Source organism: Pseudopodoces humilis, chromosome 10 (assembly GCF_049639895.1).
Source record: "Pseudopodoces humilis isolate 2021_Gansu_Grassland_sample_001 chromosome 10, ASM4963989v1, whole genome shotgun sequence".
Taxonomy (NCBI): domain Eukaryota; kingdom Metazoa; phylum Chordata; class Aves; order Passeriformes; family Paridae; genus Pseudopodoces; species Pseudopodoces humilis.
Window position 1 is genome coordinate 21,646,245 of NC_142209.1, and position 24,782 is coordinate 21,671,026.

General features: G+C 58.7%; 2 protein-coding genes across 7 annotated transcripts in view; both read left to right on the top strand.

Annotated features, from left to right (window-relative positions):
* The first annotated feature begins 1,306 nt into the window (after positions 1–1,306).
* ARTN (artemin) lies at positions 1,307–7,528 on the top strand. 2 transcript variants are annotated; one of them, XM_014250644.2, is made up of 4 exons: positions 1,307–1,535; positions 5,515–5,585; positions 5,698–5,887; positions 6,265–7,528. In XM_014250644.2, exons 2-4 carry the CDS (start codon positions 5,520–5,522, stop codon positions 6,699–6,701), a joined length of 693 nt encoding a protein of 230 aa, XP_014106119.1. In that variant the 5' UTR covers positions 1,307–1,535; positions 5,515–5,519; the 3' UTR covers positions 6,702–7,528. The 2 variants fall into 2 exon arrangements, with proteins under 2 accessions (XP_014106119.1, XP_005521133.2); XM_005521076.3 differs by lacking the exon at positions 1,307–1,535 and having other exon boundaries at positions 5,442–5,585.
* A 408-nt stretch (positions 7,529–7,936) lies between these two features.
* Positions 7,937–24,782, top strand: part of IPO13 (importin 13) — a 31,319-nt gene continuing 14,473 nt past the window's right edge. For 2 of the 5 annotated variants that reach the window (XM_005521077.2, XM_005521078.2), the window contains exons 1-4: positions 7,937–8,068; positions 17,366–18,102; positions 23,541–23,681; positions 23,848–23,989. In XM_005521077.2, coding sequence (XP_005521134.1) covers positions 8,003–8,068; positions 17,366–18,102; positions 23,541–23,681; positions 23,848–23,989 — 1,086 coding nt within the window. In that variant the 5' untranslated portion in view covers positions 7,937–8,002. Of the gene's footprint in view, positions 8,069–16,401; positions 16,638–16,997; positions 17,080–17,365; positions 18,103–23,540; positions 23,682–23,847; positions 23,990–24,782 lie in introns of those variants that run through there. The other 3 variants (XM_088060103.1, XM_014250916.2, XM_088060104.1) reach the window with 3 other exon arrangements.

Consider the following 24,782-nt stretch of genomic DNA (forward strand, 5'->3'; position numbering starts at 1 on the left):
GCTGTCTGGGATAACAGCCTCGAAGGGGGCACACCTGGAAGAGGACAGAAGCCAAGCTTTTCACAACCACCCCTTCCACATACGGGGGACATCAGGCTCACCTGTATGGGTTCCCCTGGATACCCTGTGCCATGCCCCACACAGCCCCCTGCATACAATTAGCATCACATCCTCAGAACTTCCTGGCTATGTCCTGGGGACTTGAAGACCTGCCCAACCTGTAGGGAAGGTGGGAGGGGATGGGGTAACCCCTCTGCTGAGCCAGCACCTGAAGCTATCCCCAAGCCCTGAGGGTTATCAGTGAGGAAGGCAGCCCTTCCCTTCATTGGCAGTTGTCTCTACCTGGGCAGCTTCCTTAGTATGGGCAAGGCTGTGGCCAGATGCAGCTCCATGAGGACAGCCAGGCAACCTGGAACAGGACATGCCACTCAGACTGAAATTTTCCAAGCACTCATCTGCATTAGCCTGCAGCCCTGCAAAGCAGAGGATCCTGTTCCCTGTCACTCGCCCCCAGCTGGTTCTCTACCACAAAGATGCACCAGGGCCTCCAAAATTCTGCTGTCCAAGGCACCCACGGGCACTGCCTCTGATGCCCACGAGGACATCTCAGATAGGAGTAGCCCCAGGCCACGGCGGTGGAGCACCAGTCCCAGGGCACAGCCCGTGCTCCCACCCAATACCACTAGCAGTCAGGGAGCCACCCATAACTACAGACTAGGTCAAGATCCTTGTGCCAGGACAGGAGTGGGGGTGAAAAGGGGGGAGCCGGGGCCACACGGTGCCTCTCCAGGGCAGGTGAAGCAGCAGCTCCGGGCCGCGTGCCACCTCCGCTGTCCCTGCTGCTCTCTGGCAGGGACGGCTTAGTGGGCGCCGCCTGTGCCCGCACACTCCCTGGCAGGTGATGTCGCAGGAGGACGCGGGAGTTGTCACCCCCGCGCTGGATAATCCGAGGAGATGAGAGCAGGCGAGGCGGCGGCTCCGCAGGTGGCTGCAGGAGCGGCCATCCGACCCTTCCGCGGGGCCCAGGCTGCGGGGCGGCGGGAAGGAGGTTAAAGCCACGCGGGTGGCCCGGGGTCGGGGCGACCTGGAGACCGGCGTGCAGCCGTGGCACAGCCGGCGACCGAGCCGCTGGTCCCGCTCCAGCCGGGAAGTTGCATAAGGCCAGGGAGTTGCGCCGAGGCGGCGGAGCGCCGCCGGGGCAGGTGACACGGCCGGCGGCACCGCGGGGCGCGCAGCCCGCCCGGGCGGCCTCGGACCCCGCAGCCATGAGGGCCGGACCCGCGGGGCTCGGCCGGCCCTGGGCGCGTCCCGGCGATCAGCTCCGGCCAGGGGAGCACGTGTGAAGCGGGGCCGAGCGGAGGCGGCCCCGGGATTTGGCACGTTCGCAAGGAGCACTCGAGAGCCCCGGGATGGACGCGGAGGGCCCCGGGCGGTGACGTAAGGACTCGCACGGGCTCCGCTCGACTCGCCAGCCGGCCCCCATGTCCCCGGGGCCAGCGGCGGCCCCGGCGGAGGGAGGCAGGGCGACGGCAGAGGTAAGGAGCCCGGTGGCGGGCGGCCCAGCCGAGGAGGACCGTGGCGCGGGGCGCGGGCGGGCGGGAGGTCGGACTCCTCCTCCGGCGCGGCCGGACACGGGCGCCAGGCACACCGGTGACCCGAGACAGCTCGGGGTGCTCGGGACGCCGTCCGGCCCCGCCGCTGCCGGGAGCTGCCGGGATGGCCTTGACCCTGCCCGACAACCCATCCCCGCCGGATCCCCACGTGTGCAAGCGGTCCCCCGCGGGGCTCTGCCCTCCGATGCGGGTGTGGGGTGTCCGTGGGGCTCTGCTCCCGGAGCGCTCCGGGAAGGGCTGAACCCCCGAGGGTGTCCGTGTGTCCGTCCTGGCAGCGCTGTGACCGGGCTGTCGGGGCAGAGAGCACCGATCACGGGGCGTCCGTCCTTGCGGGCTGCGGGTCCGCCTGCCCTGGGGTCGGCCGACGGGCAGGTGGCGGTACCGGGGATCGGGTGCCTCGGGGGATCCGGGTGCTGTTCCCGGCGGGGTGCGAGTTTCCGCGGGAGCTCGGAGGCGGTGCGGATCACGGCAAAAGCCGGTGCTGAAGCGGGTTGGGCTGCGGCTCCTGCTGCTGGCGGGATTCCGGTGCTCTCCTGATCCCGGTGCGGTCCAGGCGCCCGTGCGGGTCGGGGTCCCGGTGCCACTAGGTGCGGATTGGGGTTCCGGTTGGTATCCTGGTGCCAGTGCGAGTCGGGGTCCTGGTGCCGGTGCCCGCCCCGCCGGTCAGGTGACGGTGGCTGGAATTTGACACCGGCAGCGACGACGGGAGGGGGAGGGAGCCGCTGCTGCCCCGCACTGCGCGTCCGCCTGACGCCGCCGGCACCGCAGCCCGAGACGCAGCGGGAGCGGCACCGGGAGCAGCGGCGGGAGTCGGTGCCGGCGGGGCAGCGCCGGCCCCCGCCAGCGCCCCGCCCCGGCGCAGCGGCGGCGGGCGGCGGGGGGCGGCGGGGAGCGGAGGCGATGCGGGGCAGCGGCGGCCCGGGGGATGGTCCCCTCCGCGGGCACGGTGAGTGCGGGCCGGGGTGGCGGGCGACAGCGCCCGCCCCAGCCTGCCGGCGGCCCCGAATCTCGGCGGAGGCTCGTACCGGGACTACGGGGGGGACGAGGGGAACCCGCTTCGCCCCCCACCTCCCGGCAATACTCGAGGGTCGGTGAGGGGTCTCGGGCTGCCCCCCAGGCAAGTCCTCCCCGGTCGGCTACCAGGGTGCCGAGCCCGACCCGGCGGCGGGAAGCGCTGGCGGCCGCGGCGGGACCGGGTTTCCCTGCCGGGGCGAGGAGAGGGGGCACCCCGCTGTGGGCGCCCGGGGGGACAGGGACGGCGTCTCCCGCCTCTTCCCTGGGCTCCCGCCCGGCCCGTTGGGCACGTGGGACAGGTGTGCGCCCCGGGCGGTGGGCAGGCGAGAGGTAAGGTGCGGGGGTACCCTGTGCCCCCCGGCTCTGTTGTCCCTGAGTTGGGGCCGAGTTTGGTCTCTGCCGTGTATCCCACGTGTCCGAGCCAGGTCGTGCAAGGCTTTGCGGGACGGGTGCCCGCCTCTCATCATACGTGGGGCTGATTTCTGACCCCCGTCACTTCTTCTGCCAGGGTCGGGGCGGAGTGATGCAGGGCCTCCGCCAGTGCCCGCAGGTGCCCGAAGGGGTCTCTGGGCATCCCCCCGCGCTTCCAGGTGGGCCCCGCGGCTGCAGGGCTGGCACAGCTATTCCGAGAGCCGAGACACTCACCGCGGGCCTGGGGCAGCCGCTGGAACAGTGTGGATGCACTTCACGAGTGTCTGCTGCCTCCCCCGGGGGCCTGCTGCAGCCACGGGACATCCTTCCCCAGCGCCCCGTGCTGGGGCACGTAGCGGGGCTCTCGGCGGGCCCTGCACGAGTGATTGTGAGGTGGCTTGCTCAGGGATTGCAACAATTGCTGTTGCTCAGCCCCGGGCGGGGGACACATGTAGCGGAGGTCCAGACAGGTGCTCACACGGATGAGCTCGGTTCCGACCCTGGGAAAAAGCCTCCCTGTGTCTATGAATAGCCCGGCAGAGCTCTGGCAGCCGTGTCCGGGGCAGATCTCAGTCAGATTTCCCCGTACAGGACACGGGGGTCTGCTGTGGGGTGTGCAGGTCTGGCACGCCCGTGGGGTGCTCAGGTGCTTTGCTCAGCCCTGCCCGCGCTGGACGAAAGCAGATGCCGAGCGGGGCTGTGGGGCCGGCGTGTGCTGCGGTCCTGTTCGTTCCAGGAGCTGCTCCCGTGGACGGGGCCCCGAGTCTGAGGAGGCACTGCTTGTGTTCGTCCGTCGCTTCGGCTCTGGGGCTCCCGATGGCGAAGGGAGGCTGCCCTCGTTCGGCGCCCCGCCGGCAGCGCTCCCGCTGCAGAGTCCGGGGCCGTGCTGCCGCCGGACGGGAGAAGCCTGAATTGCACCGGCTGATCCGTCCCGTCCCGTCCCGTCCAGTCCCGTCCCGTCCCACCGGGATGCTGGAGCCGAGGGGCCGTAGCGGGGCTGCCGGCCGCGGAAGCGAGGACCGGGGAGTCCGTCCCTTCCCAGCAGGGCACAGGGACCCTCGCCTGGCCTCTCCAGCGGTGCCGGCCTGGGAAATCCGTGACCTGGCGGCAGCGGCTGGCGTGGGGCCACGGGCCGCCACGGGAGCGAAGTGCAGCGTGGGCTGTGTTTGGCCAGGCTGTGGCGGCTGGCGCGGCCGGGGGGGTGCACGGATCCTAGAGAGGGCACATGGGCCTGGCAGCGCCCACTACAGACCCTGTCACAGTGTGGCCAGTGCAGGGAGGTATCAAGATTCCACTACTGGGACTTGGGGACCATCCCCTGAGATGCTAGAGGGACTGGAAGAAATTATTTTTTCTTCTTGTCCCAGCAGTGCCCAGGCATGTGTTTTCACTTTTTCTTGGTCAGGAATGCTCTCCTCAGCATGTCCCTGTCCCCCGTTCTTCCTTTGCAGTGGAAGCAATTGGGACATGCTGGGGCACAGCTAAAGTCATAGAGGGGATGGAGGAACTCTTGAATGCAGAATGTCACTAAGCTCCAAGGGGACAGTCCCGTCCTGAGAGATAGAGTATGCAGCAGTTGGGCCAAGGAGGGTACAACCCCTTTTGGAACCACTTCTAAAGCCCTCAAAAGCCAGGGTGTCCTAACTGTGGCCACTGGGGCATCCCTGCACCGCCGGGGGGAGCTGGCAAGGAGGCAAAGATGTGGCTGCAGGAGGGAGTTGCTCCAGCACCTCCTGGGAGACATCACTCCCCTGAGACTGTGCTGGCTGCTTCGCCAGGACCATGCACAGCAGGGATGCAGTTCCTTTCTGCGTGTCAGGGATGCCAAGCAGTGGTGTTGGGGTGAATGACTAATATGAGCCCAGCATGGTGCTCCATACCCTGCTATGTCCCCACAGGACCTGCCTGACCATCGTGCCCCTTGCAGTCCCACTCATCCAGGCTGCTCAGGGGTTGCATGTCCCAGCTTGGCGTAGGCAGCAGCCTGGGGAACCAGCGCGGGGCCAAGGGGTGGCTGCACCCAAGGACCCTGTGCTAATGGATTTGGAGTTTTCGAGGTCAGGCTCCCACTGTGAGCAAGAAAAACATTCCCAGGAAAGGGCCATGGGAAAGGCCCCCCCCGCACAGCACTCCCAGCCCCAGCCGCTGCCTCAGAGCCCAGCCTGGCATCCCAGGCTGTTCACACAAGGACATGGCTGCATTGCCCCTGAGGAGAGGTGTGATACAAAGGCTGGGTTGCCCAAGCTGCCCAGTCTCTTGGAAGGGGTGTTCGGTGTGGTAAGGATGCCTGGTTATGCCAGGAAAGAAGAGGGGTAGGGGTGGGCCATGAATGGGGTGCAGGAGGTGTTGTGAGATTCTGGAGGGCAAGGGAGGGGTGGCATGCTTGGCCAGGACAGGGGAGGCATGTGCCAACTCCCAGCCAGTCAGCTCTATATGCACCCTGTGTGGGCACTGACCCCAACCTCTTTGCTTGCAGCTAGCATGGACCAGCAACAGGAGCCACCAGAGCGAAAGCCTGCAGGATCTGCCACACACCTGCAGCCCAAGGTGAGCCCAGGTCTGTCTGGCTGCAATGGCCAGGACTACATGACCCCATCCCCAGCTCATGGAGCCTTATTCCTGGTCAGGGCTGACCCTGCTGTGCTGTGATTCGTTGCAGGAGGGGACACTGTGGGGGTTCTTTGCCATCCTGTCACTGCTGGCTGGGCTGGCCACAGGCACCCTGCGAACACCACACTGCAACGAGACGCTGGACACATCCCCCACACCACGGGGCATGGCCACTGCCAGTCTGTCTGTGGAGGATGGTGTGGAGGCACCACTTGCCGCTGCCTGGAGCCAGCTGTACGGTGCGTTTTGGGACAGGGCCCCCAGCCTGGGCATGGTAGTCCCGTGTGTGTGGGGCATGAGTGGGTTGGGAGCTGCTGTGGGGAGCCCCAGCCTGTGTGGGCCTTGGCTGCACTTTGGGGCTAGGCTGAGGGGATCTCAACAGATGGGGGCCCTGAGCTTCATGCTGGAAGCCACATGCAGAGCCCTAGAAATGAGAAGATGAGAAGATTCTTGGCTGGAAGAATCTTCCCACACACCCACGCGCCCTCTCAGGCACCAGCCATTGCTGTGGTGGGTGATCAGGAGGGATCTGTAGGTCACAGCGGGGACCAGCAGCTCAGAAGGAGGGCGATGGGTGCAGGATGGGTCCTGACAGCGCCATCTCCTCCATGTGCAGGGGACAACGCGACAACAGGTGGCCCAGGCACCGCAGAGCTGGCGGAGGACCTGCTGCTGCGTGCTGAGCGCTCACCGCCAGGCGCCAGCAAAGCCAAAAAGGGGGCGCGGAAACCCTCACGGGGCACCCGTGGGCGCAACTGCCACATCCGCAACCTGATGGTGAAGGTGCGTGACCTGGGCCTGGGCTTCAACTCGGACGAGATCGTGCTCTTCAAGTACTGCAGCGGGTCCTGCCACCGGGCACGCAGCAATTATGACCTGACGCTGGGCAGCCTGCTGCGGCAGCAGCTCATCACCCCGGGGCCACAGGAGCGGGTCCTCAGCCACCCCTGCTGCCGACCCACCCGCTATGAGGCTGTCTCCTTCATGGATGTGGAGAACACATGGCAGACAGTGGAGAAGCTCTCAGCAGCTGAGTGCAGCTGTATTGGCTGAGGAGGGGGCTGCTGGCTTGGCCCCAGCTCGACACATGCTGACAGACTCCAGCTTGCCACATGCAGTGGCACTGTTGCCCAGAGCAAGGGTCTGGCAGAGGCTGGTGCCCCTGCTATTATGTGGCCACAAAGAACCGAGGTGAGATGGAGTCGTGACTGCCGTGTGGGTGGCCAAGCCCGCTCCTGCTCAGTGCCAAGCAGCTGGTGCCACCAGCTACGTGGGGTCCTACCCAGGTGCCCTGGCTCAGCCCTGGGAGATCAGCTGAAGAGAGTACGGACCATCCCCACCACTCCCAAGGGTCTCCAGCCCAGTGTCCATCAGCGGAGCTCTTGCACATGCGCTCCAGGGGCCAAGCATCACCCAAGCTTCAGAGGGGGCAAAACCTGCCGGTCCCCTCAGGCACCCTGGGGTCAGTGGTGCAAGGAAGGGGTGTCCCTGAGGGCGGGGATGCAGTGGGGCCAATTTGCACCACTGTGAAGTGGGGCACCTGCACCAGGACCAGCAGCAGCCCCTAGTATTCTGCAGGGTGTTTGGTCATAGACACCCATTGGGACCCCCACCACTGCCTGGTTCCCAGGGTAGTGGAAGGGTCCCCCCGCTGCTCCGTGGTGCTGTGGCACTAAACTATTTATTACTCTAAATTATTTATTTATTGTTCTCGAGCGGCAGCTCGTATTTATGACTTTGGGCCCCCGGGGGCCGGGTGTAATTTAACCCCAGCGCTGCACTGAAGCCCTGTGCAGCACCCCGTGCACCCCGCACCCTTTTTCTATTATTTGTAAAATTTGAGGGATAAACTCTATTTTTGTACAGTCGCCTTTTCCTGTAGCAATAAAGCGATGGGCTGCGCGTCCAACCCCTGCGTGTGCCCGTGATGGGGACGGGGACGGGGACGTCCCTGCGGTGGCAGCGGGAGGTTGCGGCGCGGTGCCACGGGCGGGTCCCGCCGGCGCTGCCCGCCCCGCGCGTGGGGAGCGACGCCGGTGCCGGCAGGGGCCGCGCGCGGCCCGGGACTACCGCTCCCGGCGTGCGGCGCGGCGCTGCGGCAGGCCCCGGGCTGCCCTCCCGCGCCTGCGGCGCCGCGGGGAGAGGCGAGGCGGGGCCGGAGAGAAGCGGAGCGGGGCACCGGGGCTGCTCGCGGAGTCCCGCGGGCGCCTCCCGGCCCGACCGCCGCGCCGAGCCGCGCCGCCCCGGTGCCGCCGCCCCCGTCGGGGCGGGGAGGCGGGTCCCGCCGCGATGCGGCTGCCCGTGCGCCGCCGCTGTCGCCCGCCCGCCGCCGCCTCCTGAGCGCCGCCGCAGCCATGGAGCGGAGGGCGGAGGCGCCGCCGCCGCAGGGCCTCGACTTCACCGTGGAGAACGTGGAGAAGGTGAGCGAACCCCGCCGGCCCACCCCTGGCCGTGGCGGGGCTGGGGGGGGGCTCGGCTCGGGGATGCGGATGGTGCCGCGGTGCTGCGGGGGATGCGGCTCGGGGAGCGGGGGGCACCTGCTCGGCGGTGCCGGGCCCGGCGAGGGCGGCGTCCCCTGTGCCTGCCCGCTCTGCCGCTGCCGGGGTCCGGGACACGGGGCTGGAGGGGGAGCCGCCGGGGCAGCCCGGGGAAGGAAAATGATTTGGCAGGAATGGGAGCAGAAGGGAGGGGTTGTGTGTGTTTCTGACTGGCGTCCTCTAGGTCGCCAGCTGCAGCGCTGGGCAGGGAGAGCCCACGGGTCTGGTGCTGGCTGCTGAACCAGCTGCATCAATGTGAAGCCCATTATCAGTGTCTCCATTAGGCAGGGAAGGAAGGAACTTTTGCCAGGTGCGGGGAATTATTGGGTATTATGGTTGGGAAAAGGCTTCAGCAGGAAGATAGCCCACTTAAACCTTTCTAGACCAGGAATCCAGCCCCTTTGCTCCTGCTGAAGCTCAAGGTCCTTCAAAGTATCTGCAGGGCAACAGGAGCGAGGCTGATTGCTGAAGTCTGGGATCCAGGGAATGGCCACAGCAAACCAAGGCCTGCTGGCATCATACTGCTGCTGGGATGAGTCCTGAGCAGCTGATGTGTGACCTGGGGTTCATCACAGAGACTGAGCAGGGCACCTCAGTGAGAGCACCTGGGAAGGCAGCTGAGCAGAAACCTTCCCTTGGCCACCTCGGAGGCAATGGGGGCAGAGCAGGAGAGGATGCATTCCTGAAGGGCAAACAGCAAGTGCATTGCTCTTCTACGTACCCTGTAGCCAGACATACAACAGACATCCATAGCTTGGTCCTCAGACAGTTAGTGGGAATCCCAGTGTCCTCATTTTTCCTCTATAAGAATAGACTGAGATCCTTGCCAAAGCAATACTCATGGGCGTGCTGGTGGGCACATAGAATCATGGAATCATTTAGGTTGGAAAAGACCTCTCAGATCATCATGCCCAATGATTAGTGCAGCCCTGCCAAGCCCACCACTAAACCGTTTCCCCAAGCTTTTCACATCCATCCCTCCCCAGTAGGTTGCCTGGCCTCACAGGAGATGTCAGGTTGGGGATATCAGGTTTGTCACTGGTTGCCTTTGTGGCTGTAGGTGAGACACAGCTCACCTCTTCCAGGGAGACAGAGACAGAGCACAGCCGGGGATTAACTGATGTCTGGAAAATGCTATGTTCAGGCAACCTTATGCAGCTTAATCTGCATATATCCAGGGCTGCTGGATGATTTTGCCTCTGACTCCCTTTCTTTTAGTCAGACACAAACCACTCCTTTGTTTGCACCAACAATGAGGCGCACACTTGCCCTTGGGAAGGGTGGGCAGTGCCAGGGTGGGGGGCACCCGGCACAGGCTGGGTGAGGCAGCTCATCCTTGCCAAGCTGCTCGGGATTTAGTCTCTCAGTGCCTGGGAGGAGGCAGAGATGCCCTCTAGGATGCTTCATGTCCCCTCCCCCAGCCTGCCTCTGCCTCTCCTGATCTCCGCAGGCTTTGCCATCTCAGTAGTGTCCTCTGAAGGTGCAGCTGTGGACTGCAGTGGGACTCTGAGCTGCTGGTGGGGGGCAGCAGCACAGTCCCTGAAGAGGGGAAGAAGCATGGGGTGGAATCAGAAAAAAACACAGAGGTTCAGCAGCTCAGAGCCTTCCTGTGTCAGTCTTTTTCAGGAAGGTCTGTGGGTTACCAAGTGAAGGAAAGATGGGCTTTGCTGGGAGCAGGGTTGGTGGGAGGAGGTAGGTGGGTAGAGCCACTTTGTCAGAGGTGATGCTGGCAGATGAGTGATGCCTCTACTGGCCTGGGTTCTTCCACCTGCCAGTTTTTGTGCATGGCTCTATTAATAATACTGAATACTGATTAAAGTCAGAGTTTGACTCCACTCTGAGTCAGTCAGTGATAAGTGCTGGGGTTAGGAACAGTATGAGGAGCTGGTTATCTCTTAAATTAGAGGGCTGAAGCCTTTCCAGGTCCCCCGCAGTGGAAGTCATCATGTGTGGCAGCTGTAGCTAGGGCAGTAACTGGCAAGACTGTGCCTGTTACAACTTTCTGATGGTTTTCATGGAGAAGATTCTGTCCCTGGAAAATCCTTTTGTACCTCTATTGTGGTTTATTATGCAGTGGAGTTTTGCAGGGCTCTGGGGTGCCTGTGTAGCTGGAAAGGATCGTTGCTGTGTTTATGCGTAATCAGTGCCAGAGAGAGATCCCTCCAGCTGTGAACAGTGGTTTCAGGGAGGCAGGAGGGTGCAGGTGCTGGAGGCAGGGCCAGCTGACAGGTCTGAAAGCCTACGAACAGGTGCCAGGTTCAGGTGCTGCACTTCAGGAACCATCAGAAAGTTGCTCCCTGTATTTTTTTGTTCTGTTTTTCTACAGGGAGCTCTCCCATGGCACAGGGAAGGAGCGGGGCTGCACTGGGGCTGAGCAGTTTTGGTAGGGGTACTGTGTCAGCATCCCCCAGTCCTAGCTGAGGGCTGCTTCTCTGCTTTTTGTTTTCTTCTGAGCCTGACCTAGATGCTGCTCTGACTTCAGCACAGCTAGAGCCAGCTGGTGTGGCCACGCTGTGGGGACCTGCTGGGGTCCAGCAGCTCTGCAGGGAGCCCCTGCACCTGCTGCTGAGTGGGGCTCTGTCGCTGTGTTTGGAGGGGTTGGAGGGACTGGAAGGCTGGGAAAGCCAAGGGCTTCAGGCTGTGAGAATGCTCAACTTTTCATTGCCTAAGTGGTGCAATCTGGTCTGTGACCTGCATGTGCTTTTGTCTGCCCAGGAGCTGTCCCTGGTGTGACTGACAGCCTGGTGCTGGGTGACGATGAAGATGGATTGCAGATGTTTAGTCCAGGCTGCTTTGTCCATCTCAGAGGACTTGTGCCCTGCAATTTTGGTTTCTCTCAGCACTTAGTACTGCAGTATTGGACAGGAGAGGAAGAATGCGAGACCCTGCTCACATGTTCTTAGTGCAGTTGAATCTGCTTCAGCAGCATTGCCCTTTTTGAAATAAGAAAAAAGGCGGTGCCATTCCTCCGTGAATTTCCCAGGTGCAGACTCTCGCCCTCTTTTTTTGTCTAATTCCTTCCAGGTCTTTCCTCCCTTGTCCTGCCTCTGATCCTCTGGGGTGTTTGTAATATTCACTGACGTCTTTTCCCTAGCACATTAGCGGTCTGGCATCTCTGGGCCTTCCAGATTGCCGTGTGCCTCTCTGGAGATGCCTGATGAATGCACAGAGTCTCTCCGGCAGGATGGGTAGGCGGGGTGTCATGGAGCTGACATCCGGAGCCTACCGCAATGGGAGAGGGATGGCTTTGATCACTGCTCCTCTGAGATGCTGAGCCTTGGGGATGTGGCAGCTGCTGGGGCTGCCTCCTGCCCGCGAGGATGGGGAGGAGAAATCAAGTGCATCTGGTTTCTTTGGAAGGCTATTGCCTGTCTTCAGAAACCTGATCAAGAGAATGACAGATACTGGAGAGTGAGGGAATGGCATCCTCTGTCTGGTACTGGATTGACCACTTAGTCCTTGCAGGCATCTCCCATGTGCGAGATGTGGCAGCCACACTGGGGATGGTAAGCTGGGGGCCTTAGGACGAGAGATTCTTGCAGAATTGAGGGAAGCAGGGAGTTTTATATATATATAACCTTGTTATATGTTTAAGCAAATAGTTCTTGCAGAAGCAGATTCCAGCCAGAGCCAGCCTTGGCTGAACACATGGCTCCTTCCTGTGGTGTGGTGGTGATGGGATGGGAGGGCAGAGTCTTGTTGTCCAGTGCTGGTCTGAGCTCTACAAGAGCCATCACTGGAGTCTCATCTCAGCTCTGATGTGTTTTGGTGCAGGAATGGATGGGATTGGTGCCTGGGCTTCAGCAGAAATTCCTCTCTCAAATTGCTTGTGTACTCCATCATGGAAGTGTTGGGTAGAAACAGGGATAGTGGACAGGGGTGTTTGGTTCACCCTTGCAACTCATCCTGGGCTTTGCATCTCCAGGGTTTCTCTCTGGTCCTGCTCACCGTTTGCTCTTTCAGGCCCCTGCCCTCTCCTGCTGGGAGCGCACATGTGTCCCACAGCCTCTGTCCCTGCTGGGGACCACCCCATGCTCTGCAGAGGGCTGATGGCAGTGAAGCAGTGAGAGGGATGCCAAAGCTGGTGAGCTCTGTCTGGGCTGCAGCCTCTTCTAGACAGCCAAGGATTTGGTGTAGGCAAGCTGGGCTCAAAGAGGGGCTTCAGAGTGGCAGCATCTTTAATTAGGCGAGGGGAGAAAAACCCTCTTCTTTTGGACTGCTGGCAAAATGTGGCTCCATGAACAGGAGCAGCATGCCTGGCGGCACACACTCGGCTTTATTTTGCATCCATTTGCTCTCCTCGGCAGGCTGCCGCCTTCCCGGGGTGTTGGCTGCTCAGCCTGCCCCACTGGGGCCGGGGGGGCCAGCTGCTGCAGGCAGGGGGAGGCAGGGATGATGTTCCCTTCGCTTGGCAGAGCCAGGGTAATGGCTGTGCTGCTGCAGGCCTGGAGCACTGACGCTGCGAGTGCGTTCAAGTAGAAAGGACAGCGGGAGACGTCCCGGGGGTCCGGCTGGAAGGAGGCTGGTGGTTGCCAAGGGGCCGTGGCCACCGCTGCCCTCGCCGTGCCATTGCTATGGGCACGCTACGAACAGCAGAGCAGGAGTATTTTGCGGCTTTCTGTTTCCCCAGCTGCGATGCAGACCTCACTCAGCTCTGTGTGCTCAAGCAGACTGGCCCTTGGAGGGCAGCTGTCTCCCCATGGAGCCCCCAAGAACAGGAAGCAGCACACTCCTGCTCTGGGATCAGAGCTGTGTATCTGGGGCTCATGGTGTCACCCCATAATGGCATGGACACAGCACCTCTCTGCAGGGTAGCCCATGTTAATGTATTTACGCAGCACAGTGAGGGAGACAGCCTGCTGGCATTGGGCTCCCTGCCGGAGCTCTGAAGGGTGAGAGCTGGGGGTTCTGGGTTTGTAGCAGATTCTCTTCTCTTGCACTACCTGAGTGCAGCCTAAGATCAGGTGCCTCTGCTTGGCTGTAACTCTCCTTGGACTGCTCCCATTCCATCTGACAAAGGAACCAGCGTGGGATCTCTGACCCATGTCTTTTGGGCAGGTTGCCCTGCACCAGCACAGGTTGCTCGAGGGGCTGATGTTGCTCCAGTGACTAAAGCCTGACAGGCTTTGGTCACAGCTTTTTGGAGCAGGGAAGAGCCATTGTAATAAGCTTGAATTATTTTCAGCCAAGCAGAGCTGATGTTGGAGAAGGCTCCTTCCCCAGCCAAAGGGCATAGCTGACAGCCGGGCTGTTTACCAGCTCTCACATTACAGGTCTAATTGCAGAGAAGGCAGGTCTGGTGTCAGCCACCCGTTCAAATTGGAATGCACAAAGCCTCCCTGTTAGATGTCACCCGATTTCATGCCTTCTGCTTCTCCCTATTGGCACTAATGAGTTCCCCTTGTCATCTCCAGTGCTTCCTGATGGGCCTCAGGATGCTGGCCAGAGTGGTCAGACTAAAGTCCAACAGCAGCTGATGCTGGTGCCTGGTCTGGCATGAGGGCAGTGTCTCCTTGCTGAGGAAGAGCATGCTGGGTGTTCAGGTACCCTTCTGCAAGGCATGGAGACTTGCAGTCTCCTGCCCAGTGGTCTCAGCAGAGGATGGTACTCAGTTGATGTGCATGGTAGGCCAGGGAGAGAGCCTAGTCTGCTCCCAGGGGCTTCTGCTGCTTTGAGGTTAGTTAGGATGGTGCCAGTATTTATGCCCAGCCTTGGAGGTCCTCTGGAAGGGACCCCAACGTTGTGTAGAGTACTGGATGGGGTGTGTTGTTGGGCATGTGCTGCCTTTCCTTTCCACCTGGTGTCCTGCATGCAGGCAGAAACAGCCATGCTTTTTTCAAGACCCACCACAACTGGTCCCCTCCCAGGCAGGGTGTTTGCAAAAGGAGGCTGAGATAGTGAGCATGTGCTTTTTCCCAGAATATTCTTCTGATTTCCAACAGCTTGTAGCATGAGCTTTCAGCATTAACTTTGCTTCCACCCTCTGAATTTCTTTGTGTAGTTAGTAGACTTTTTCATCTTACCACTCACATTCTCTCCCTGAGGTGCTGAGCAGTGGAGGCTCCAGCATGTCCTTGGGGACCTTTGCTGGAAACCTCCCCAGAGACTCCCTGCAGGAGGAGCAAGAGGAGCAGGGCTCTGAGCTGGTGTTGCTGGGTGTGGATGCCTCTCCAGAGAGTTCACTGGTGACTGTGGGGACTGCACACAGGGCAGAATATGAGGGGTGCAGGCAAAGCGCTGGGTTGATGGTGGTGGTGGGAGAGCTGTCCATATATATGGAAAGCTGGCCCTGCATGGAAAGGGGTCTTGCAACCCAACTGCTCGCTGTTCCTCTTAATGCAGGGGTAGTAACATCTCCCCAGCACAAGTGTTAAGGGGAGCAGCTATGATAGTGCTCCCTCTTTGCCCTTGTTACAAAGCAGCAGCTGGGATTTTTTAGCATAGCCAGTGCTGGAGTCTGATGGGATTGTGTGCAGGATGTGTGTGTGCTGGAGGTGTGTGCAGGATTGGTATCTGCTTGCACCTCAGCTTCCTTTTGGGCTTTTCCCGGTTGCTCACTCCTCTCCATTCTGTTGGATGGATGGAAACACCAGAGGCTTCTGGATTGAAGCAGATCCTGTTAGGAAGATCAGGCCTTAACCAGCAGCACTGGCAGCCCCAGCCAGGTGGAGGATGAGCCCTCAGCTGCTTCCCAGCAGGCAGACTGTTTGCCAACCCTTGCTCTGCTGCCCTGCCATGGTCCCAGTCACCTGTGGTGCCGTGCAGGTCTTGTCCTGCATGTGCATTACTCCTGGGACTCACTGTGGTGTGCCTGGAGTGTGCACAGTGCCATGCTTTGCCTGGCAGTTTCCTCCACGTGAGACTGGCGTGCAGTGGCTCTGTGGCCAACTCAGCTGAGCAGCTGGGGAGCTTGTGGGTCAGAAACCCAACCCTGGGCCAGGTCCATCCTGCAGACATGGTGAGATCTGTGTTTTATGAAGCTTGTGCAGATTTAGAGATTAGGGCTCCCGTGTACACATTGTGCCTTGTAATGTATTGTGCATAGGGATTTTCTTCTCCCCACAGTTTTCTGGGCAGTAGCACTACTCAAAATAGAAGAAATTAATTCATTAGGAAGTGCATGGAGGTGCAAAAACAGCGGCTGGGAAGAGGTGGGGAAAGATCCTGGACTAGGGAGCATGCAGAAGGGCACTGCTCGTTTCACCTTGTGACAGTGCCCAGCAAGCAGGGAAGGGAAAGAGTGGGCTGTCACCATTCTGGGAATCTCAAGTGAGATTTATTTGGGAAGACAAATAAGCAGCAAGCTCTGATGGGAGCAAGAGACTGAACCAGTAATGGGAGCTCCAGCTTCAGCCCTGCTGCAGGATGACTCAGTCCTTAGCACAACAGCAGGGGTAGGAGCCAGGTTCCTACCCCCAGGAGTGGCTGAGCTTTTAGCACATCTGCAGCTGCTGCTCTATAGTGAAGTAAATTGTGGCTTTGCTTGGAAGGGATGACAGTGCTTACCTTTGCCCCAGCAGCTGAGTGATGCTTCCTGCATCCAAGTCCAAGATCACTGGGAACAGAGCAAAGGTTTGGCTAGTTACTGAGAGCTCGTGGTCTTGCTCTGTTGGGATAGATTTCTCTCTCCCATGTCCTGCTTATGTAGGGTTAACCTTTTCTGTGTCAGGATGCATGTTTTAGTGGGTCAGACACTGTCCCTCTGCAGCCCATGTTGGCTGGCTCCGTCTCCTACGACGTACTTCATAACCTCTTTCTTACAAAGAGGTTATCCTCATTTTCCCCTGTCACAAAGTCTTGAACAGCGGTGATTCAAATTATGACCCAGGCAATGCCGACTCTATAAAGTTCCTGCCATGTTGTCCTTCTCTTTGGTCTCACGCTGGGAAGCAGCAGGAGGCACAAGCACTTGCTTGAGAAGCTTGTTCCTGTGCCCCAAGCTGCCAGTTCTGCATGCTTAAAAATAGGGTTTAAATCCTCTCTTTGGTACAAGAACCACAAGAATTACATAGAGCTTTTTAGGGGGGGAGGGGGAGGCTATTTGAGACCTGGAGCCAGGGTGGGGACACAAAAAAATCCTCTGCACCTGCTGCGATCATCCTCTGATGTGTTGGTGGGGTGTAACGGGTGCCTGATTGCCCGACAGGTGCCATGGATTTTCCTTGCTCCTGATGTGTGCAGTCAGCAATTTGAAATGAATCTTGCTGTGCCAGGCAGAAATCCTCACTGCTGGGAAGATGGAGTTCAGGCAAGGGGTAGTTATTCCCTTCCTTGTATGAGGACATCACTGGTTGCTGGCTGTACCCACTCAGGATAAGTAGCTAATTAAGGTTGGGATTCATGTCTGTATAATATTCCTCTGCAAATAAAGCCTTGTAGCCTGTGTGAAGCTGTTCATGTGGATCTGAACTATGCAAAGCAGTAACTAGATCTCACAAAGCTGCAGGAGCAGGTAAGTGATGTTTCACTTCTCCATATGGAAAGATGCACTAAGCAGCACTGGACTGTCACAGAAAGTGGTGGCAGAGGCAGGATTGGTTGCCAGCTCTCTTGGCTCAGCTGTAACTGGGTGGGTTTGGGAATGTTTTGAAGGGGCTTAATGGAGAGATTAATCCCTGAACTTAGTGACTGTGGGTTTTCAGGACTCTGCATAACCTGACAAACAAAGATCTGCAGTGGCTCTTGCATTCCATGGGCTCATGGACTCAAGCTGTGGACCACAGCACCTTTCAGAGAGCAGGTGTGAGAGGAAGGCAGGAGTGCTGGTCAGCACTTACGCTTGTCCCTTACAGCACTTACTTGTCCCTTACAGTCCACATGTGGAAGAAGGGTCCTGTGCCCACCCCAGTGATGGCACATTAGAAGGGAAGCAGGCAGATTCAGCATGAGTGAAGGTGAGGATGAGACCTGACTAAGGAAAAGGCATTTCTAGAGTGAAACATGAGAGGAGGGGAAGGTTTTTTTGCAGGTCCTCTCCAGCTGCCAGATCACTTTTGCTTTACTGGGACTGGGAGGAGGGAGGCCAGCTACCACAGGCTGCCCTGGGGAGGGGGGCTGGCTGTGCAGGGCAGCCTGGGCACTGGGCTCCATCCTAGTGAGCTCCTGGTAAGCCTTTCCCAGGCAGGACAGGCCATAGTGGTGCTTCTCAGCTGCTCTAGGGTGTTTCCCTCTCTCTTCCAGGCTCTCCATCAGCTGTATTATGACCCAAACATCGAGAACAAGAACTTGGCTCAGAAATGGCTGATGCAAGCACAGGTGTCCCCCCAGGCATGGCACTTCAGCTGGCTGCTTCTCCACATGGACAAGGTGCCTGAGATCCAGTACTTTGGTGCCAGCGCTCTCCACATTAAAATCTCCCGCTACTGGAACGACATCCCGGCTGACCAATATGAGAGCCTCAAGTCGCAGCTCTTCACCCACATCACGCGCTTTGCCAGCGGCTCCAAGATCGTGCTGACCCGGCTGTGCGTGGCGCTGGCCTCCCTGGCGCTCAGCATGATGCCAGAGGCCTGGCCCTGCGCCGTGGCAGACATGGTGCGCATGTTCCAGGCGGAGGACTCCAACGTGGACGGGCGGGCGCGGTGCCTGGCGCTGCTGGAGCTGCTGACGGTGCTGCCCGAGGAGTTTCAGACCAGCCGCCTTCCACAGTACCGCAAGGGCCAGGTACGCAGCGTCCTGGCGCAGGAGTGCGGCTCTGTCTTCCCTTTGCTGGAGCAGCTGCTGCAGCAGCAGGACTCCCCGGGTTTCATCAAGCAGAAGGTGCTGAAGTGCTTCTCCAGCTGGGTTCAGCTGGAGATCCCGCTGATGGACTGCGAGAACCTCATCCAGGCAGCTTTCACCTCTCTGCAGGACCCAGAGCTCTTTGACACAGCAGTGGAGGCTGTGGTCAATGCCATTTCTCAGCCCGATGCCCAGAGGTAAGGGCAGCCCCTCCTGTGTGCTGCAGGCTGGTGCTCCTAGATATCGGCGGGGAAACAGGGTTGGAAGGAAAAATCTCGGGCTTTTTTCTAGCTGTCGTTGGCTCTGAAGGTAATGATGTCAGGGTTTGGAAGTGGAAGACTATCAAAAGCAGTCGGAGGCTGTTGGTTTCTCATGGTCGGTCCTGGAAGGCTTTGCACTGATGGTTGACTTGCAGGGACCATGAAGTCTTGGGCAGCTGCAGCCCATGTCCACACTGGCCTCTGAGGCAGACGAGGATGCGTTCTTCTGGCTCCTCATGTCAGATCCTGCAGCAGCCAACCAGAGAGCAACTGCCCGACTCCTGCCAGCAGTTCAGAGACCTTCCTCTGCCTTGTGCTGCTGGTCCTGCCAAGGAGTTGATTCAATGCAGAGATAATGAAACCAGATCTGTCATTTTTTTCCTTCCTCTTGGCTCCAACAGCTCGTGCCAGCCAAGGACTCATCCTTTGTCTGTGGCCATGGCTGCCCTGGGAGCAGTTGAGCTGGTCCTGCTGGGGCTGCGCTGTGGGGCTCCGAGCTTGTCTGCTTGGCTGCATTGCCTGAGCCTGCTGTCAGCTCTTGGGACCAATGCCTGCAGAAGGGACAGTACATCTCCAGTTCCAGTGGCCACATCCCTTCCTGGCTGCTTAGCAACCTTCCCCGAAGAGGAGGGTTTCCTTGAGGGCTGAGCTGAGCTGCTGCCACTGTGCATGCCCTGTGCATCGCTGCACATCATGCAGGCTCTGACCCTCTGCAGCGGTGGGAATGATGCTGCCACTGCAGTTGTGAGCCCTGGTCCTCCCCTTGGTTAAGGGCAGGGGCAGCCTGCAAGTTCCCCAGCTCTAGGGCAGCCTGGGGCTGTCCTTTTCAGTGACAAGGAGCTGCATCTGTGGGCTGCAAATCCTAGTGCACAAAGGGACCCATCAGGATTTTAATGTGTTGCTGGATGGGGGGAGGGGTTGCCTCATTTGCTAGTGTTTAGAAGGTGACCACAAACCGTTTTTTCTTGTGCCTGGCAAAGGCTGTGGACCAGCTCAGACCCTTTTAGCAGGTCTGGGGCAGAAACTGAGAATGTGTGAGAAGGTCACCTGTAGTTCTGAAATGTTGGACTAGGTCTTCCTGCTTTCCATTTCCCTTGAGTCTCTGAAGTCCCTTGGCCATGATTCCATACCTTTGTGCAGGAGTCTGGCCCTGCAGTGCTGCTCTTTGATTGCATTAAAAGGCTGAATTTTCTGTTGAGCTTTCAAAGTGAATTGTGGAGAGAAATGTGACTGACAGTGGGGTTTCCTCTCTGTTTCTGTGCTGACCATGCAGTTTTTGGCCCCATTCAGACCTACCATGCTGGCTTTTCCCTTACAGAATCTTTAGTACTTGCTCTCCATCCTTCTTTCTGGAGGCATCATCAGCCATGCAGAGCACCCTCCCTGTCTGTAGGCATGTGGGCAGTGGCCAGGACAGGGCAGGCAGCTGGCCTGAAAAGCTACCCAGTGTGTGAGCCTGGTGCAGCTCCTGCCCCGGGTGTGGGGACAGCGGTGGCATTGTCACAGGGATGCCCTGCCAGGCGGCGTGTGGTGTCGGCTGCTTCCCAGCCCTGGTGGGTGCTCTCCTCTCCTTTTGTTTCTTGTGTCCACTATAATGTGTTCTTCCTCCTGCTTCCCCTAGTGCTAGCTGTCCCACCCCTCTGTCACTCAGCCAAAGTGGATCCAGCTCTTTCCCAGAACCTCCAGGGAGTCTCCTGACCTTTCCCTCTCTTATCTTGATAGTCTGGGAGATCCCTGCTGCTTTTCAGCTGCTCTCTTCCTCCATGGTCTCTTGCCTGTGTTTCTGCAGGGCCCTTGGCTGCAGGCTCGGAGCATTCTTGGCACTAGGCTGCTGGCATGGTCCTCTCCAGAGGTTATTAGTGCATTGCTCCATGAGAGCAATGTCTTGGGGCTCACCACTTTGCCACCAATTCCATGAGTGCTTTATACACTGTCTCTTTCTCCCCTCGCTCCCTCCCAGCTGTCTTCACTGACGTTTCTGCAGAGGTGATCATGCAAGTGTGCTTCTGCCACCAGCAGAAGTCTCAGTGGCTCATGAACTTGGCTTCTGACTTTGAGGGTTAGGTGGTTTGTGGCTCATCTTCCCAGGGGAGCACCACCTTGCGAGGCAGCTCTCCTGCCACAGCACCTGTGTCCAGGTGAGGGCAGGTGTGACCTCATGGGTAAGGACCACGTGGCTTTGGTGCTGCCTCACTCTTGAGTAAGTCACTTGTGCTGGCAGCTCCCATTTCCCTGCTTGCAAGGAGCAGAGTGGTTTCCTGCCTCTGAGGTGTTACTAGAAATGATGCACCAGAGATGTGTAGGTGCAAAGTGTTTGATCTCTATACCTGCCAGGTGGGTGGGAGCCCTGTGAACCCAGAGAAGGGGACATGCTGGGTATTGCTGGAGTCTTGATGCTGCTCCTCTATTAGGACATGGCATTCCTGAGAAGAAACCTTGGAGGCTGGGTCAGGAGCTGGCACTGGAGCATCTCTGAGCACACCTCTGCTCTTGAAAGTGGTGGGAAGCTCCTGAGTTGCCAGAGGGGAGAAATGGAGATACTGTTGCATCTCATTTGCAGAGGAGAGACTTGGGCTGTATTTTCCATCTCATTTGAGGATTATCCCCTCAGCTAAGTGGCTCAGGGAGTTTGGCAGCACATACTACAAGGGGAGAGCTGGCATGTGGCACTTGACCACTTGGCCTTCCTGTAGTGCAGTGGGTAGCATTGGAGTGGGGAAGGGACCTCCTTGTGGTGTATGCCCATGGTGGGAGTTATGGAGCACGCATGTTGGACACTCAGTGTCCTTTCTGAAAGCAGCAGGGTGCTGCCACAGTGATGGACTTGGCAGGATTGCAGGTGTCTGTATGGGGCTGCCTGTGTACAGCCCATCTCTTTCTGGTCTTGGCACCTGGTGCTGAATTTTTGGAGAGGAATTTCACTTGAACAGTTTTCCAACAGCTTCATTAGAAACAGGTTTTCAATAAGATCGGGTTATTATCTCATCAAGATGTAGTTCAGATTTTGGATCAGGAAGGATGAGATTGTCCCTTATGTCCATATCTCCCCTCTACAGGTTCTCCCCCATAATGGTGCAGTTTGCAGAGGGTTGTGGGGAGAGCAAGAGTAGGTGCTGGTCCCACAGAGGGAGCTGCAAATGCTGCAGTTCACTGGGCTTTGAGAAGGGACCAGACAAAGTCATGAAAGCAAAAGTTGTTCAGCTCCTAAATACCAGGAGAGCAAATCTTGCTCTGGAAGGCTAAGACAAATCACTGCAGGGAACTGCATGGGCAAGAGTCACCATGTGACTGCCATGTTCATATACTCTTTTCATAGGCATTCACAGTTTCTAGCTGCTGGAAACAAGCTGGGCATCCAGGGGCTTTTCTGAGCTGGGATGGTTTTGTCTTCTTCTTGACAGTGGTGTGGGGGGTGGGAGGTGGTGGCAGCAGCACCTCCTGGGGCAGGCTCTGTACCTGGTCAGGGTTTTGGCATCAGCTGGTCCCTTGGGCTGGAAAGCAGCACTGACCAGGTGGAGTGACCTGGGGCTGAATGCTCCTAGGTATGGGATAGAGCAGCGCATCTTTGGCTGATCTGGCAGGTCTTGGGTGACTGGTTAAAACAACTCATCTAGAGCAAGCATTTCCCTCCTGGCTAGGGACCCTTGCATCCAGGATGTCCTTGCGTCTGCAGAACAGTTAGCAGAGCAAGGTGGTGCTCAGAAGACACAGTTCACTTTTCTAGAAGTCTTCAATGATATGGGATTGCAGTATGGAAGCAAATCTGGGTGGTTATCTCTGTTGGCTGTGCAGGGATTCCAGAGGATCAGTTCAGGTCCTGGCACTGTGAGTATTTCAAGGTAACTGGCAGAAGCAGGATCCTTGTCAGAAAAAGTCATAAAGCCATAAAAACATCCCTAGGGTAATGTGAACCCAGTGCTGTGGAGGAGGGATGGCTTTGCCTTACACTGGAGCAGTGGAAGGTTTCTTGTGGCTTTTTGTCTGAGCACTGCCCTGGCTCCCTTGGGCCTACCCTGCAAGCAGCATTGGTTCCTAGGGAGAGGAGCTATTGAATTTCCAAATTCTCCATCATCACATTGTTCCCATGCTGCCAGATACATAACACACAGGGCATCAGAGGCTTGGAAATGGCTTATGCAAAAATAAACCCTTTGCTGTGTGATTTTCTCTGGGGGAGAGGGCGAGAGGAGGGTGACCCCCAACAGCACAGAGGGAATGCTGGGACGACAGCTGGGATTGTAGACACCTTGTTTCCTCTGTCTTCTTTTGCTGACCCAAAGAGAAAGCTGTCACCACCCACACAACTCTGTCCCTGCACTGGTGGCACCAATGGCTTTGTTCCCTCCTAAATCATCCATAGCAAAAGCCACCCTGCCACTCAGGGGTGGATGTGTGGCTGTCCTGGTGTCAGCACTCACATCTCTTCCCCAGGGTGGGCACAGGAGAGCTGGAATCACATATGCCTCCCACTCCAAGCATCCTTAGCCCCGCACCTGCGTGTAGGGGGCGGGCAGAGAGCACGGGCTGCGGCTGCAGATAACACGCCTGGGCGGGCAGGGAAATGGCAGGGAAAAGGCAGGCTGCTCATCAGCCTCCAGCACGGCCTCTCTCCCTCTCTCCGGGGGCCCTGGGCTGCCTTTCACCTTGGCTGCCTCCTTCTCGTTGCCTTGGTTACCATCTCTTACAGGCAGCGGAGGGGAGGCTGATGTGCGGGATGGGATGTGAGAGAGCAGCGCCGCACTGGGCTGTTGCAGCCGGGATGTGCCGAGGGGCCAGCATTGTCCCTGGCTGGGATTCCCCAATGGTGGCTGCCCAGTTCATCCCAGATATGGCCCACAGTCTGGATGTGCCCAGGCTGGAGAGTCGCATGTTTTCCCACTGGCAGCTAGCACTGCCTCTGTGCAGACCTGAGGGCTGCGAGCACGGTAGGAAGAGCCCCCGGGTCTGCCCTCGCTGCTGTTCTGCTCCACATCGATGCTGCTGTGTGCAGGCACAGCTCACTCAGAGCTGCTTGTGGCAGTGGCAGGTCGGAGGTGCTGGCAGCCCTGCTGGCAGGTGTGGGTGGGCAGAGGCAGGGGTCCACACCGTGGTGCAGTGCAGGGTTTGCCCAGAGCTGATGGCCACCGGCTCAGCACTTCACTTGCAGAGGCTCTGCTGCAGCAGTGCTCGAGGCTGCAGCTTTTGTCCTAATGCCACAGGCTGCAAGGAGAGCTCATGTAAGCAGTGAGGGCTCCTGCGTGCATCCCATTGCACAAAGCAGCCTTCAAGTAGGGAAAGCTGGGCAGGAGCTCTGGGAGAGCATCAGGAGGAATGGATGGCATGGCAGCCCATGCCAGGGAGGTGATGCCTGGCACTGATTCAGGCTGTGCTTACAGGTATGTGAACACCCTCCTCAAGCTCATCCCGCCCGTGCTGGGGCTCCAAGAGCAGCTGCGCCAGGCAGTCCAGAGCGGGGACATGGAGACATCGCATGGAATCTGCCGCATCGCTGTGGCCTTGGGGGAGAACCATTCCCGGTGAGTGCTGGGCGTGGTCCCTAGGAGGGGGAGTGAGCTTGGAGCAGCCTGCTCTTCCCCACATGCTGCTTTGTCCAGGGCCTGTCCTACACCCAGTGACGTGTCAGGGCAGAGGAGTTTGGCTTACAGCAGAGATGCCACTCTGACCATGCTCTCTGCTTCCCAGAGCCCTCCTGGACCAGGTGGAGCACTGGCAGAGTTTCCTGGCCCTGGTCAACATGATCATGTTCTGCACTGGCATCCCTGGACACTACCCTGTCAACGAAACCACCAGCTCCTTGACCCTCACCTTCTGGTACACGCTGCAGGTCAGTGATTGCTGTGGACAGCCTGCCTGGGCTCTGCCCTCCAGGCATGGCCAGAGGCACCAGTGCCTGAGGACTGGGGTCTGGCCTGGATTTAATTGGTCTCAGGGACTTCTGATATCCTCACTCCTTGCTCTGCACTTGCAGCTAGGGCAGGGCACATACCTAGGAAATGCTGCCCCTGTGGCTGCCTCTTACTGCCACGAGTCTTCCTTAGAAGTGTGAGCCATCCTATAAGGGCCTCATTAACCAAACTATTTAAAACTTCATGTTAATTTTTTTTCTTTGCAGCAGACCTGTTTGTTTAGCTCCTTGGTGCATGCCTGCAGCAGGCAGGAACAAGAGTATGGCTCTAGTGGCTGCCCAGTGTGGGGTCCCTCTCCCAGGGTCAGTGTTCCCTGTATCAGCAGAGCATCCCTGCCACACTGTGCTCTATTTTTAGCTCCCTTTCATCCCTCAGCTCCGTTCCTCCGCAATCCAATGTGGCGTGGCTGAGCGTGGGCAGGGAGGGGAGCGAAGTCAGTGCCATGCCAGCAGCTCCTCTGCTGCAGGAGGCCAGGCTGGGGATCCCACCACCTCTTGCTGCTTCTCCAGATGGGTCTGAGACTACAGGTGCATGCAGGAGGGTGCTGTGCCCAGTCAGTTCTCTCACAGCAGTCTGAGGCACATCTGCTCCCAAGGATAGGACATGGCAGGACACTGCCAACCCCTATAATGATGCTGTCTGAGGGTTCTCTCAGATTCTGGGGCTTCTGGCATCTTGCCTCCAGATAATGCTGCCACTGCAGAAGGGCAC

Bases quoted from the DNA above. Each gene is read 5' to 3' on its own strand.
- ARTN (XM_005521076.3), top strand. From the start codon at position 5,442: ATGTGCCAACTCCCAGCCAGTCAGCTCTATATGCACCCTGTGTGGGCA. The intron at 5,586-5,697 runs GTGAGCCCAGGT...GATTCGTTGCAG, and splicing joins CCACACACCTGCAGCCCAAG to GAGGGGACACTGTGGGGGTT. The intron at 5,888-6,264 runs GTGCGTTTTGGG...CTCCATGTGCAG, and splicing joins TGCCTGGAGCCAGCTGTACG to GGGACAACGCGACAACAGGT.